The sequence below is a fragment of the Lupinus angustifolius genome, chromosome LG07 (assembly GCF_001865875.1).
Source record: "Lupinus angustifolius cultivar Tanjil chromosome LG07, LupAngTanjil_v1.0, whole genome shotgun sequence".
Taxonomy (NCBI): domain Eukaryota; kingdom Viridiplantae; phylum Streptophyta; class Magnoliopsida; order Fabales; family Fabaceae; genus Lupinus; species Lupinus angustifolius.
The window spans coordinates 3,275,354-3,291,679 of NC_032015.1; the positions used below are offsets into that span (position 1 = coordinate 3,275,354).

The following is a 16,326-nucleotide window of genomic DNA, read 5'->3' on the forward strand; positions in this document are numbered from 1 at the left end:
GGAATTTATATTCTTGTTCTGTTTTCTTTAATGTAATCATTTTCAAATTCCTAATATAATTGTCAATATTGTTTCTATGAAATTGTTTTATTATTGCAATTTATGCATTTAAAATAAGTGTTAAAAAATATCAAAAATTTTAACCAAATTTCATAAAACTAACACTTTACTAAAATTATCATATTCAATTAAATTTTACAATTTTAATTTGACGATATTATTTTAATACACTAAAAATCATAAAACAAACTCCTAAAACAATAAATAACAATATCATATTAATGTAAAGGAAAAATTCAAAAATCACCATATCCTATCCAATCTCGTGTATGGGGTACACGACTATGGAAGTCGTGCATGCCATACACGACTTCTCTTCAGGAAAGAGAGTCTGCAAGAAAATTGTGGCTGTGATCCATGACATTCGTGGGAAATCACATTTCTCATCCACGACTTTGTTGAAATCGTGGATGTCATCCACAAGATCCACAAAAATATCTCATTCCCGTAATTAATTCAAAAGTATCACAAACATGGGATAATGTAGTCAAACTATATTATCCACATAAAATTTCCACTAACTTTTTATACTGTCAAATATCTAATACTTGAATAAAAAACTATACATCTAATATAATTTTGTCAAATTAAAAAGAGTGTAAAAATTACTTCACTTTCCTTTGTTGTCCATTTCATGATTTATTGTCTATTTTTACTTTATAGTTAAGTAAAGTAGGTTTGCATGTTTTCCTTGCTTTTTAAAATCTTAGTGCACTATTATTGTTTGCTTTATTATACAGTTTCTAATATGTTTTTTATTATTTTATCCTCCCTCTCTCTCATTTGCAGAAGCCATTTTTAGGGGGTGGTGGCCCCACAGCCTTTTTCTAATAAAGGTTTAGAAGAAGAGCATGTATAATTTAAAAGCGGCGCATATAATCTACCCCCAAAAGGTACTCCGAATCTAACCATTGCATTCATAAAAATTAAATGGATTTTTTTATGTACTAATCAAATGAGGGATTGTGCATGTGATATTTACTAGATTTTATTCAATTTGTGTGTTTATTGAGTGATTTATTTTTATTCCTAGTTGCATCAATAGATTGTCTTTGTTTCTAATTGCAAGTCGCAACCATAAATTCAAAGCGAAAAAGGATGCATTAGTACAGGTGTTTGTCATTTTATGGCTACAAAGCCTAACTAGGAAAATGTTCTCTTTAAGGCTACAAAATTGTAAAAAAAGTTAATTACTCCCTCTTCCTTAAATTACAATCGGGGATTTGTTCTATGCCAACTATGAAGACTAATTGAAGTAAGTTGGCATTTTCTTAAAATGGGATGAAGAACAAACGTGTAGATCAAAGTGTTGAAGATCCTGCCAAAAATTAAATATCACAACAAAATCGAGAAACCAACTCAAGATACTGAAGGCACTTTAACTGCTCACTGTATTCATATTGGTACTTTGGTAAGATAAAACTATCACAACTTTCTGTTTTTTTATACTGTTTTTAATGTGGTTGTCTCTAATATTGGAGTAGATACTAACTGGTTCAAAAGTTTATTATTATTATTATTATTATGGTATGGAAACAATGTTTATTTGGTTTACAAAGAGGCAAAGACTAATCTACAGTTTGAAGCATTAGCGGGTTGATTTTCATCCACATGAATATAAAGATACTCCTAGAACCTAGGACTTTGATGGACTTAAACCCTTTCCATTTTAATCATCACACAATTGGTCAAGAGAAACATGTTTTAATGGGAATTTAAATGGGGGCATAGCATTTTCATTTTCAATACGTGAAAGATCATTAATACTGGTATTACTCCCAATGAAAATTCTATGACAAAGTAAATTTTCGATACAACAACCAAACCTCTTCCTATCAAATTACATTAACTACTTCTGCAACCTTCCTAAAGTTAGATACTAATACTATCAGCGAAATTAAAGAAAAAGGTAAGTCAAATAAATGTTGAAAACGCCAAAGAACTGCAATAAAAATTAGTGTCACTGTAGTGCAGCACAGAATGAAGAAGCACCAAGCACTAAAAAGAGAATTCTCATGTCAAATATTTAATGTCCATTACTATGGTATTGTAGTAATTCCCTTCGAGCACACCTTCCAAACTGAACCCTATCCTTAGGTTCTAAACAACTTGGCAACTTCTTTTTGTAGCTATAGCTTGAGCTCAAAAGAGAGAAAAGGTAGAGCAACATTAATGTTAACATAATACCAAAGATCTTCCCCAAAAACACTGTAAATGCTAAACTTATGAGAATCAAGTATATTCCACTGCATTCAAATTCATGCTTCTTTCCATAGTTACTTTCCTTCTGTTTCTCTTTTGTGGAAGAGTACTTGGTTAAACTCTTTGATTCTGTTGGACTTGAACAAGATGAAGCTGAACTACTTGAAGATGAACTTGATAAAACAGATTGAGAGTCTTCTGAATCATAACTGTGCCTTGATCCAAAAGAATCATTGGGATAACGATTTTTTCGGCGAGTTTTTGTTTTCTGCAAGACAAAACATATTACTTAATAATCAAAAACCATGCTAATATAACATTAACGTTTTCTATAAAAGCAAAAGAATAGTTGAATTTATGAAATTTAATGTTAACTTACCAACATGGTTGGAAACACTAAAGTTTTAATCACTCGAGAAATTGTTCTTTTTGGTGGGTGTTGCATGATCCAACTCTCTGAAATCTTCGTAGGAACTTGATCAAAAAATTCAGATCGGGTGTTTGAACTCTTCTTCACGTCATGCTTGTTTGCAACTTCGGACTCAAGCATGTCATCTATGTCCACAACAGGGCGAAAGCAGAGTAAGAACTTGTTCCTTGAAATGTTCCTCATAGTTTTGGTGGTTGAGTTCGAAAATAAAACACAAGTCTTGGTTGGAGTTAGAGTTAATAATTGTGGGCTACAAATAGTTACAGAGGAAGATTTGTTTTTGGGTTAAAAGTCCAAGGTTGTAGTAAGGAAAATCACGAGATGAAAACAGAGTAGCTCTGTTTTTGACATGAAATAAATCACATAGCGAACGTTATATATATAATGGTGGGATGTACGTGTATGTGGTTTTCTATCAACCCGATGTGACACTAGTGTTTGAGTGAAAGTGGGGTGAAGAAAAAGAAGGATGTGACTCCCATTTATTTTCTTTTGAGAAAGGAAGAGGCTTTTCCCTCCCCTTTAAGTTTCCAATAGAGGGTGGGTGCCTTTATTGGTTGTGAATTGGTTGGTGGAGTTAGATTTGAGGATATAAAGTGTGATATTAATGAAGGGTTTTGCGTGGTTTTGTACTTAATTCAAGGTATATAAGAATCACTTTGCCCAATTGATTGTTTAATTAGGATTCTGATTGATAGTAGTATAATTGTGGAAAACATGTTATTAATTTTCGTAATTAGTATCGTCATGCTCTTTTCTTTTTTGTATTATCAAGAGTATTCTCTTACTTTTTTGGTAAGAAGCTAATCATTTTCAGAGTTAATAATTGTTCCTCCTAAGAAGTGTCGTTCACAGGAATCGAACACTTAACTTTAGAAATCCAATGAGCATTACATCACTAGATCATTCTCTATTTGATAATGCATATCCATTTTATATATTTTGTTTTTTAAAGATAATGTATATCGATTAATAAATCATTAAAAATATATATTATATTTTGATTAAAATGTCTCTGTTTATTTCCTAAAATGGATATGAAAAATAAACTTAATTAATCATGAATATAATTATTGAACGAGTATGTAATTGAGGAAAAAACTAATCATGTCTTGTAATTAATAAAACAATATTTTTGAAGAAAAATGACAACGCAAAGATGAAAATGGAGGGAGTATGATTTAGCAGACTTTACGGGAGAAACCACTAGAGCCAAGATTCGTGTATATTGTACCGTAAGTATAGTTTTTTTATCCTACAAATATTAGTATTTATTATAGATAAAACTCAAACTCTTAATCTTTTTTATTCCATTTTTAACTATTAAACACTTTATAACTCTCTTTTTAATTTTTTTATATGTGAGACTTGAACCAACAATCTTGTTTATCTACTATTCACATCTTATGCCGATCCTATGGCGGAAGTAAAAATAGCTGGGACTCCTCTTATGGGATGGATTAACAAATTATCTATCTCAACATATTTGTCAAGATTTTATTAATGATATAGAAGATTTTTATTATATTTTAGAAATCCTGAATTTAATTTTTTTAAAAATTGTTGATTTTATATTTCTTAAACAATAAACATATACTCAACACAACCCTTATTTAAAATATATATTATATTATTTTAACATACAAGTTCTTTTTAAGATCTTAAACTTAATGAACATTAACAAAAAATATTTACTTTTATTCCTGAAAAATTAAGATATTAGGCTCAATATGTTAAATATTTTTATTGTACTTCTATAATAAAACTTTAGATCAATGACTAATTATTAGAAGACTGATATAAAACTTAAAAAGTAACTCGTTCATGGGCAATTTACTAGTGAACAAACACTAGATAAAACCTCAAACTATTAGAAGGATTTTCTGTGTCATACAAAGAAATGAATATGATTATGTTTAAATTTGCTCTATTTATGAGAACTGAATTAAAGTCTATGCTTATTTTTCAAAGACATAAAAAGGAAAGAAACAATCATTTCTGAAGATTTCTTAATCTTGACAAAATCTATGTTATGTTTATAAAAGAAAGAAAGAAACGCCCATCAATTAGTGGGCTAAAGCATTCTAATAACGGCCCAAGAGTTATAATCACATTTATTTATTAAATTCCACTGCAGTCTTTCTAACCCTTCCATCCTTTTTAAAAGACTAAGTTGGACAGAAAAAGGTGACATTATAAAAAACAGATAAACTCCCACAATTTTGTAGGAACACTTGTCCATATTTTATCTAAGGTGGATATTTATTATTCTATTCTCACGGTTGTGATTTTTTGTTGGTTGATGAGGCAGGTTCCACCTATGTCCCCAAACAAAATGAGTTTGAATCTTCTTCAATATTAGAGAATCTAATATTAAGCTCAAATTATAACATATATAAAAAAATTGAAGGATTCAGAATTTTTAATTTATAAATTAAACAAAATATGCGGTTAAAGCCATTTCAAACACATATGAAGTAAGTTGATAAGAGTTCATTTCAAACAAAATATCCGGTTAAAGCCATTTCTGACACATCAAGCTACTAGATCTTGATATGTCAAACCTTGATTGTAGTCCACCTAGTATATAGTTGCAACATTACCCATCTGTCCTTAGTAAAAACTTGAGGTCCATTACTTCATATGTAATTGTATAAAAAATATAATGTATTATTTATACACTTGTTATGTAAATATTTATATAGTTAATGAATCATTCATCATTTATTTATATTATTTTTATTTAAAAGATAATAGTAATTAAAATTGAATTATGGATAATATAATAACAATATAAAAATTTCTTATACTTAAAGTGATGACATTTTTAATTATTAATAATTCTTCAATATCTTACTATGGAAAATTATTTTCCAAATTTGAGATTATAAATGTAAAACAATAAATGTACCAAACTTGAACATGTTTTCCCTTCTTTTTCTATGTTTATAACCATTTTATAAGAGAAAGAATACCAATATACAATGCCGTAAATTTCAAAGATGCTGAGTTCAAAACATTGAATCCATCATAAAAGTTGAGTCCATGTATCTTTCCAAGAATTAGGGCTAGCAGTTACTCCATAATTTTTTTGTATAATCTAAATCTAAAAAAGATATAGTCAAATTAATTATATCGGGAAATTGAGTTCCCATTTGCATTATTCTAACCTAGTGACGATGTGATGCACAGTTGCACACATCCTCCTTTGCACACTTGGACTTTCAAAGCAAATGGAAATATTGTGATCAATCACAGTCATAACTAATCAAATTCATGCTTAAAGAATTTCAAGTGGCCGATAATACAAATTGGGAAAAATTGAGAAATTATTACATCATTTAAGATTAATGTTCTCAACTATATTTTTATGATCGATAATAAATAACTTACAACTTAATAATTTTATTTCAATTTAATAAACATCTATATAGTTGTTTATGATCCATATATTGTAATCATTATTCTTGACCATATAATAATTCTAGAAGAATGAAAGTAAGAAAATAATTTTGTTACGCAACAACCATGTATCTAGTGCACTATACAATAATGTCCAATAAGTAAGAATGAAAAATTATGATTGGGCTGTCATACATGAACAGATAAACTTGACAGTCCAAAATAAGTTTTTAGTTTCCTTTTTATTTTTGTCAACACACATTTCTATTATTTGAGATTGAGTAAAATGATAGAGTAAATTATTTATAATGATAGGCTAAAATTGCCAAATTGATAGAGTAAGATATAAGTTTAATTTGCACAAACTAATAATTTTTTCCAAACCAAGATTTGTAAAACAAAAAGGGCAAAAAATTATCTGAGACCATAAAAGTAAAAAGCTCATGGTGGAGAAAAAAGATGAAATTTTATAAATATAAAAACGGAACAAATAATGTAAAATTAAACTTATTTTATTATCTAACAATTTTTCCAAAAAGAAGGAATTTGCACCTTCAATATTTGCAAAAAAAAAGTTAACATTTTTTTACTAAGTAAAGTAAAAGGTAAAATAAGAACACAATGTAAATAGAAAGTAAGGGGGGCAAGAACAAGAAATGAAGAAAATATGCATTTTATCAATGTGTATAACATGACTTTCCAATAATGACTATGAGTTATAAAGGAACAATTAGCTACAATTCAATCTAATAGGGGTTATGGTTTATGAAATTCAAGTGGTAAAGAATTATGAAAAAATGCCTGTACAACAATTTTAAAAGTGAAAGGGGTGGAACTAACATAGAATTTTGACCTAAATAATAGTCATAACATTATGATAAGGGTATATAGTTGTATATTATCAGTTATAAAACTAAAAGACATATTAGAGAAAGGGTGTCATCATGTATGCAAATGGTGTAGTATCTAAACGGAGTTTTAATGCTTTAATTTGTATATTAAATTACCAGACATCTTCTATAATATTACACAAGGGAAGTATTATATTAACGTTTTATATTACACAAACTATCTGCAATTGCAAGTACATTTGCAGATCTTCTATAATAAAGTAGAAAAAGTATTGAAACTAATACTTCAAAAATTTCAGGCAGTCCAAGTTAACATCATAGAGTAATATGAAAGATCATGTGTGCCAATGATGTAGTACCTAAACAGAGTATTAAGAGATATCTTGTGTAATATAAAACAGTAATATAATGCTTTATATGTACCTTACAAAGCACCAAAACAATGTTCGTTTTAATAAAAATAGTAATATAATGTTTCCTTTGTCCTTTGCTGATATCATCTGAGTTATTTTAACTCATCCATTTTTGCTCAATATGGAACTTCTTCATTCATACTTGGAATACCCAACATCTCTCCCTCAAGGGTGCGTTCTCCTTCGAGTATTGGATACACCAGAGCTCAGCTCTCTATCTACTTGCGCGCCGCCGTTGACTTATCGTTTCATAAATGGAACACACCGCCTTGACCTCTCGTCAGGAAAACTTTCGACACAGGGATCCCCATGGATCTACCAACCACTTGCCGCTTCAATACTCCATTGAGGCGTCGAACCATCTGCTGATACCACTTGTTGGGAGATCTTCATCCATGAGATATACCATTCTTCCATAGGCTAAGTGAAAGAAGCATAGAATTGGATTTGACACTACATCTTGACCCAAAACCTTAAGACATTAGGTCTATGTAAGGCTGCCAATGAACCGAACCAACTCGGTATTTGTTCGAAAATCGATTCGTTATTTAACTCAATAAACTTGGCTCATAAACCAAATGAGCTGAACGTGAGCTAGAAATTGAGCTCGTTAAATAAAAGAGCCGAACTTGAGTTTGATATAGTCCAACTCGTTTAGTTCATAAGCTGACCGATATATATATATATTAAACTAATTTTTAAGTTTATTAGAACCATATATCATTTTTTATATTTATTGGTATTATATATATAAGCAAGATTATATTTATATATATAAAACATTTTTGAAGTATTTTTTTCAAAATTTAATTAATTATTTGAGTTGTCCAAATAAACCATTCGAACTGAACCGAACAGTTCGCGAACTTTAACCGAGCCGAACTCGAGCTAAAATAATAACTCATATCAAACTTGAGTTGAGTTTCGAGTCGAGCCAATCCTTATCGAGCTGAACTGAGCTGAGCTTTATGGATCCATCCACTTATATGTTCTTTAATTCATCTATTTTTGCCAATATAAAACTTCTACATTCACACTTGGAATATCCAACATATACCTTATGTTACTAGACGAATATCTTGTTTATTATAACTTTAACTTAAATATAAAAAAGAGCAAAATTGATATATAAAATTTATGTATGTTCAATTATATAATTAACCTTTAATTATGCTTTTCCTTTATATACTAGTATAAATATTAATAGGAGAAAAGAGAATCACATTCGATGGGATTCCTCCCTCATTACTTAAAGCCACAACTCAATAAACACATCCAAAATAATGAAGACATATAATCATTGCTAGAATTTGTATATCCTTTTCTATCATGACTTGTGAACCACCCTTTTTGATAATCTCAGCTCTAAAGGCTGAGGATAAGAAGTTGAAAAATGTGTAAGTGTCCATTAGAACACTAAATCCAATATTTATCATAGTTTTAAAATGCATTTTCCCATATTAACACCTCTTTTGATTCATTAAACTCAACTCTTATGCTTGATTTGGTTGGAGGAAGAAAGTAGGAAGAAAGAAACATGGACAAAGAGTGAAAAGAGAGAGAGAAAAAATTGAGGAATAAAGTAATAAACTTTAGTATTATTGTTTAGTTGTGTAGAAAAAGAAGATAAAAAATGATTTTACTCCAACTACTCTTACTTAAATAAAGATCTCTTGTACATGTCTTGTAGCAATTAAAACATGTCATGTTAATTAAAAAATTATACAATTTTTTGTTTCAATATAATTGGCCCGATAGGTGGTTTGAGATATAATTAGAAACAACACATCATCGTCCCTCTTTCCCTCCCATTGTCTCCTCACTTTGGAGGAGAAAGAAATTTCTTGGCCCCATATCATTTTCATTCTCTCTCCTTAAACTCTACCCTAAACTAAAAGAGAGAAATATACAATTTATCTTCAACTTGTCTCATCTCATTCTCTTTCTCTCCTATTTATACTCCACCCTCAGCATAATAAAATTCATATTATAATTTTCATAATTAGTTTTGGTTGTCAATAACTTTATCATTTTAGAATAAAAAACTTAAATAGTAATATATCAATTGTCCAATCTTTATTTTTGATTAATAATCTAATTCATTTTAGTTAAATTCACAAGTCCAATATGTTTTGAAGTCATATATGCATTTTGCTAGTTTTTTGTTGTTGTTATGCACCAAGCTCCCTTCATCAACAGCTAAAGACCATTCTCTTGTCAGTCACTAAGTTTATTGAAGTGAACTTTGATTGTAAGAAGAAAGTCTTTTTTCATATAAATAAAAAAGTTGGATATTTGAAATCATAAAAATACAGTTTCGTCATTTTTATGAAATAGTTGCTTTAAAAAATTACATTTTTGTTATATATTTCCACGGAACAATTAAGTCCACTTTAAAAATAGACACGTACATGGCTGAAAGTTAAAACCATTCCCTGGCTTCATTATTTGTCACTTTCAGCAATGCTTATAAGTAGATAATAATACCCCAAGGTATGGTCCAGTTCTAGAATCCTAGTCTGAATAGAACACGAAGGAAACTAGACTGACTGTTTATCTTTTCGGCCAAGGGCCTAATCAAATATTAAGTAATCAACATTTGTTCCAAATTCTTGTGTTCACTAACAGAATCATATAATAATATTGTGCAGGTGACCCAAGGAAAGAAATGTTTACGCGGACCGTGTACATTTGTAAGACTATAAGCTATTTGCATACTTTGGCAAAAACACGACTCTGACATATTTTATAAATCCATTTAAAAATGTCATTTTAGCAGTTAGAAATTTGTACCTAATAATGGGTTGGAATTTTTTTATGGGGTAATAATTTTATATATTGTCAGTTTATTATCTATTATTCATTTTAATTGTCATCGACTCTTTAAAAAATAATACAAATAAATGATAGATGATTCAATTTAATAACCGAATATAAATCTTTACATTAACAATACATAAATATTACACTCATTTTTTTATGAGAAAAAACATTTTGATACTCATGCAAATGAAATTTATCTAAAAATATTTGTACCATAATTTTTGATTTAGTGGTAATGATAGGTCATTTGATTTTTAGAGGTTAAGTGAGAGGTTGGAAAATCTGAGAGACGTGAAATATATTTGTAAGATGATTTTAAAGTCTTCTTTTTTTATTCCTTCATCTCTAAAAAAACTTACAAACATACCCTTAATTGTTGTAACATGAAAATACATATAATAAATATAAACAGGATATCCATCGATATCCTATTCTTCTCCTGAGAAATATGAAAGGAAAGTAATCAGCTATTTTATTAAAGAATGACAAACACAAGATAAGCTAAGATATATTTTAACACCCAAAAATAAATATAAGAGTAAGTAACCAGATATCAAGGGAGTATAGATCCTCTCCCTTACTAGAAAGAGAAATGATTTTTTTACACTTAGTTTTAGAATAAAAATATTATTACAAATATAAACAAAATGATATAATTATTTTTTTACCATGCTTTATGTTTTATTTTGTACTGCATTTCCTACTTCCCTCTCCTCCACCAATGGAGAGTAGTCTGACTTGTATAAACTGTCTTAAACCGAGTAAGGAGCACGGAAATAGATTCGTTTCATGCATGATCATTAAATTTTGTCTTTTTTAATAAAGTATATTATTAACAAAAGACTAGTTGAGCATCAAACTAAACAAAATCCCCCCACCTTCTAGGAAGGGTTGAAAATAGCCCACTACTACTATGTGCTCAAAGCTTCTTTTGACTCATTTTTTACTGGGATGAAGAGCTTGAAACTGAAAGTTGGATTTTTTTTTTATAAAAAAAAGTAAACTGAAAGGCTTTAACTTTGTTCTTTTTACAAATGGTTTTAAAAAGAATATAGTAAACTGTGTTTTTTTCCCATCGTTATTTATAACTAATCAGTCATAGTTTAGTTATAAAGTACATAAAGGCTTTAACTCATTTCAACGTGAATTCACACAAACATTTAGCCAGGAGTTTTTCCACTTTTTGTTACCATTGTAATCAGTTTATAACATATGACCTCAGTCAAACTACCCAAATCCCCTACCACTAACTCAATCACGATTGCATATTTTTTAAATCTAGAGTTTGGAAAAACAACATAAAAATTAATTAAATTTATTTTTTAAAATTAATTCTAATGTTTTTTGGGAGTTCTAAACACAAGATGAGAGGAACTACTAAATTCTCCAAACAGGAAAAATAGGGAAGGCTGATTTTTGAATAATAAGGTTAAACTGCTTGATTTTAAACTAAATTTAGTTGTAAAATTATTAATTGAGGTATAATGGAGATGAACACCACACATGGTGGCTGATATGTATTCTTGCTCTTGATGTCAACGAATTTCTTAAGATTTTAATTTTTGTGGTTACATGGAAGAGGATAGTGGAACCGTGGAAGAGGCCTTCCTGTTAAATTCCCACATGAAGACAAAAATTTTAGGTGGCCATTATTTTGCAATTGTTTAATTCCTTTCTTCCATTAGTTTTGTTTGTTAATTTTAGTTAAAATGAAATAACCTAGCTACTATATTTAAGAGTTTAATTTACTCATGTATATAAGTGTTTTTTTTGTTAAATTTACTCATGTATATAAGTTTTTTTGTTAAATTTACTCATATATAAGTTTTTTTGGTAAGTATTTCAGCTGTTATGTAAGGAACTAATTCTTTTTGAAGAATTAAAGATCTCAAGTATTAATTTTTTTTTGTTTTTTTCGAGATTTAGTTAGACTTTACATCATTAGACAAACACATCCTTAATCTATAATACTTATGCCATAGACATTGATTCAACTTAAACCTAATATTTTATAGGCATGAAACCGTTTGGATTTTTCGTTTGTACATTAGCATATATATGAATGTTATATATATAAGGAAAGTGTGTAACTGCTGAGAGTCCATCTTCTCTGGAGTCTCATCTTTCTTGCTTTCTCCTCTCTAGAGCGTGAGAAAGATGGTGAGAACTCCTTACAGTGACAAAAATGGAATAAAGAAAGGAACATGGACACCAGAGGAAGACAGAAAGCTGCTTGCATATGTTACTAAGTATGGTCACTGGAATTGGCGCCAACTTCCCAAGTTTGCCGGTAATTATTTCAACATGTGAATTCCTTCAGACATTCATGTCAATTATTGAAAATTTTGTAGTAATAACGATCATATAGAGAACCCTTATGCTTTCTTCTAGTATCCCCCAACTCACTTTTGAACCTCTTCCAAAGAGTCACTTCAGTAATCTGACCTTTAATTTAACTCTGATGGCATATATAACCACCACATGCATGCTATTATTTTTGTATATTGCAAGTCCATATTATATATAATCTGTGGTCATTCTTGAAAAAAGGAATTGATTATAATCCAATTCCCATATTATGAGACCTATATATAATTTAATGTTGCAATATGTTTTCAGATCTTGCAAGGTGTGGAAAGAGTTGCAGATTGAGGTGGAAGAATTATTTAAAGCCTGGGATCAAAAGAGGGAACTACACCCAAGAAGAAGAAGAGACTATAGTTAAACTACACGCAAAGTTTGGCAACAGGTACGAGTATGACACACTCCACCTCAGCATATATATATGATTGCTTCTTCATTTCTCCACGAGTTTACACAGCAGAAAATAGCTCAAAATATAGTTGATGCACATCAATCTGTCCCTGTCTGTGTGTTTTGAAAACAAAGAATCACTTATGTGAATTAGTATACATAATTCCACAATTCTTACACTGTACTAAACATGATTTCATGTAAATCTAGTGATGAATTGAGTCATGTAAAAATTATTAATATATGGCTAATTAAAGTCTAATTTCCTTTCATTGGTAGATGGTCTAAGATTGCCTCTCACTTACCTGGAAGATCAGACAACGGGATTAAAAATCACTGGCACGCTTGTCTCAAGAAGCACTTTCAACACAATTCAGTGAGAAATGAAAAAGCAGTTGAACCAACGCAAGAGAAGGATGTGTCGTTAGAAATCAATGACCCTTTTCACAACAATTCTCCATCTACTCCACAAACCCGTGATGCTTCTCCATCGTCCCAGCAGACATCAGTTAGTGACATTTTGTGCTCAACAGCGGAATCTGCTTCAGACGGTAATTACTTGAATATGGTTCAAGATGTGGATCAAGTTGCTAATTTTCTTGACATAGACATGGGGCTTTTAAGTGGTGATTTTTACACTACTGAATTTGATGTGGCTGACTTTTCCTACATCCCAGGCGAATTATATGCACGTTTTGTGAGTGAACCCGAATGTTTGAGTCCAGTCTATGATGCACAACTTTGGGGCCTGTAATTTGTAGCTTTTAGGGCAGTTTAATGTATAAAGGGGGAGAGATAGAAATAAGTTATATATAACTTTCGCATCTATATTTATCTCTCCATAAAATAATATAAAATGATTCAAATATGATGTTAAAATCTGGAGCACTGATGATAGTTAAGATGAAACCCTTCTCAAAATAATAATTTCAGAATTTGAATCACGAACCTTGCATGTAATGTTTACTTGAAGGTGCAATCCACTTTCAATTTGTGGAGATTTTGGGTATGGAAAGTATTCAACTTACTTTTACAAAATAATAAAAAATAAAAATTGAGTAGACTAGTTTTTGAACTTGACATTTATATATAACTCAAGAAAAAATGCACTTGGGTCATGTAACTTAATTGTTTTCTATTTTTTTTTGTTTCATTTCAATTTCTTAACAAAATTGTTTGTCCCATTTCTGTCACACTGTTTAAACTTTTGATAACTGCATGAACTTCACCTCCAAAAGGACATTGTTTCAATGGTGGTCGGGGAAAGATTGGTAAGATTATGTTATGTTGTCGGTGAAACTAACGACATTACCAAAGTTAACCACTGATATGAACAAAAAAGATAAGATGCTAAAATGAAAAAAATAATTAAATTAAGGTATCAAATGTGAGGTTTTCCAATAATTTACAAGCACTCATCAAAAGACTTTACCTTAAGAAGAACTAAATGTCTTTTAGTCATTAGTTATACCCCGTATCCTTTTCTTCAAGATAATTCAACCACTTAGAAAAATGAAAACATTATTAAATTTATCAACAAAATATAACCATAAATGGAGTAACTAACAAATGAATAGAGTATAATATATGTGCATTATCAATACTAGCGTGTTGACAGGCACTTGTTAACCCGCTTTCCTATTGTTTGTAATGTGTATTCTATATATTAAGTTGTATTATATATTGTAATTTGCAGTTGAATATATATTCGTTTGAGGTAATTATATTTATTTAAATAAGAGTACTATATCACTTATTTGAACATTGAGGCTTAATATTAATATTAAATTAAGATCTTACAATTACAATATCACTCAATTACAACACTCGAATGCAACTTATAGTTAATATATTTGAGGTAGTTATATAGGATTATATGATTTTTTAAAATTAAATTTTTGAAGGGCAAAATAGGAATATATAAATTATGCCATGGTAGTGGTTACACCATGTTTTGGCTTTATATATAGTATAGATATAGATAAAATATTTATATATAGTCAATCTATAATTTATTTATATTAATTTTATTTAAAAATCAATGATAATTAAATTATTATAATAAATAATACATTTATCATATAAAAAATTCTTACATATTATTATTGTTTTTATCCTTTTCTCAACCAAATAAAGGCTCTTATCCCATTTTAGCCTTATGCGAAATGGTCGAAACCTGGCCCCACGGGAAATAGTGCCCGTTAAATCAAATGTAAAGCTAGACGCGTCATGACATTTAGACATTATTGATTTTTTTGGTCTAACCTAGTATTTGTCTTAGTCCGAACCGAGTCATTTTGAACCTACCAAGGTGGCCTAATGCCGTAATGATTAATTGAGTTAATTCTCTAACCCAGAATTGGCAACATAGTAAAAAAATGTTGTGATTGAGAAAAAAACTTGAGTCAATTCAAAAATCTTGAAACCAAATAATTTTAATTTGTTTTCCTTATAAGAAAACGAAAGAATTTTATTAGATTAATATTGCAATAACTAAAAATGTATTTGCAATTCGCTCAACAAACAACACGCAAAATAAAGAAAACTAAATTTTGCTAAAATATAATATTTATTCATGTAAAGATTTATATATATTTAATATATTATTTATTAATGTAAAAATTATTATACTTTTAGTGTATTCATCTTTTCTCATTTTATAAGAACCACATTATTCATTTAATGTATTTTAGACAATATTCATATAATAACTAAATTTATATATATTCATATAATTAAATATTTCAAATATTATTTTCTGAAATACGTCGATTCATTAATTGAGACGGACAGATCCAACTTTTATGCTATATTACATATTCTATCTGTTCTAAAAGTTGCTAAAAACTTGCAAAGAGAATTGTTAGAAACTACATACTATTAGTTATGATTGAATAATCAATGAAAAATGCATTAACTAATTTATTATACAAACAATAAAATCACCCTCACTTGTTTCTTTTAATTCTCCATACGGAGGGAGACTAACCTTTTTATCTGTACCGAACAAAGATTTATATACTAAACATTATTTTATGAAATTAAAAATAAGCAAAATTATTATTTCAATTTGTTCATTCTTCGCCGGTGATAGCATAGACCGTAGAGTAAAGGACTAAAGGTCGTGTTATCTTGAGTAAAGTCCATCTACGTTCACATCTTATTTGACTAAACATCCATTATTCTTTTTAATACATTTCGTTTTTCTCAGAAAAAGTTCACATTTAATTTTATTTTGGTGAACTGAATTTGAGTAAAATTTTAATAGCCTGATTTTATATTTTACTATAATATTTGAACTGGTAGTTAACATTATAGGATAATATGGCAACATAATTTATTTTAAAGAGAATGCAATTAATTTCTAAAAAAATTAATTGAGTCTAATCAA

At 29.2% G+C, this 16,326-nt stretch overlaps 2 protein-coding genes across 2 annotated transcripts; one reads left to right on the forward strand and one right to left on the reverse strand.

The window, feature by feature from the left end:
* On the reverse strand, nt 1,818–3,019 carry LOC109352502. The gene is made up of 2 exons (XM_019594509.1): nt 2,642–3,019; nt 1,818–2,530 (listed from the first exon to the last, which is right to left on the reverse strand). The coding sequence occupies exons 1-2, from the start codon at nt 2,873–2,875 to the stop codon at nt 2,087–2,089; spliced, it is 678 nt and encodes a 225-aa protein (XP_019450054.1). The 5' UTR covers nt 2,876–3,019; the 3' UTR covers nt 1,818–2,086.
* LOC109352786 (transcription factor MYB34-like) lies at nt 12,264–13,893 on the forward strand. Its single transcript, XM_019594981.1, has 3 exons — nt 12,264–12,471; nt 12,801–12,930; nt 13,215–13,893. Exons 1-3 carry the CDS (start codon nt 12,339–12,341, stop codon nt 13,687–13,689), a joined length of 738 nt encoding a protein of 245 aa, XP_019450526.1. The 5' UTR covers nt 12,264–12,338; the 3' UTR covers nt 13,690–13,893.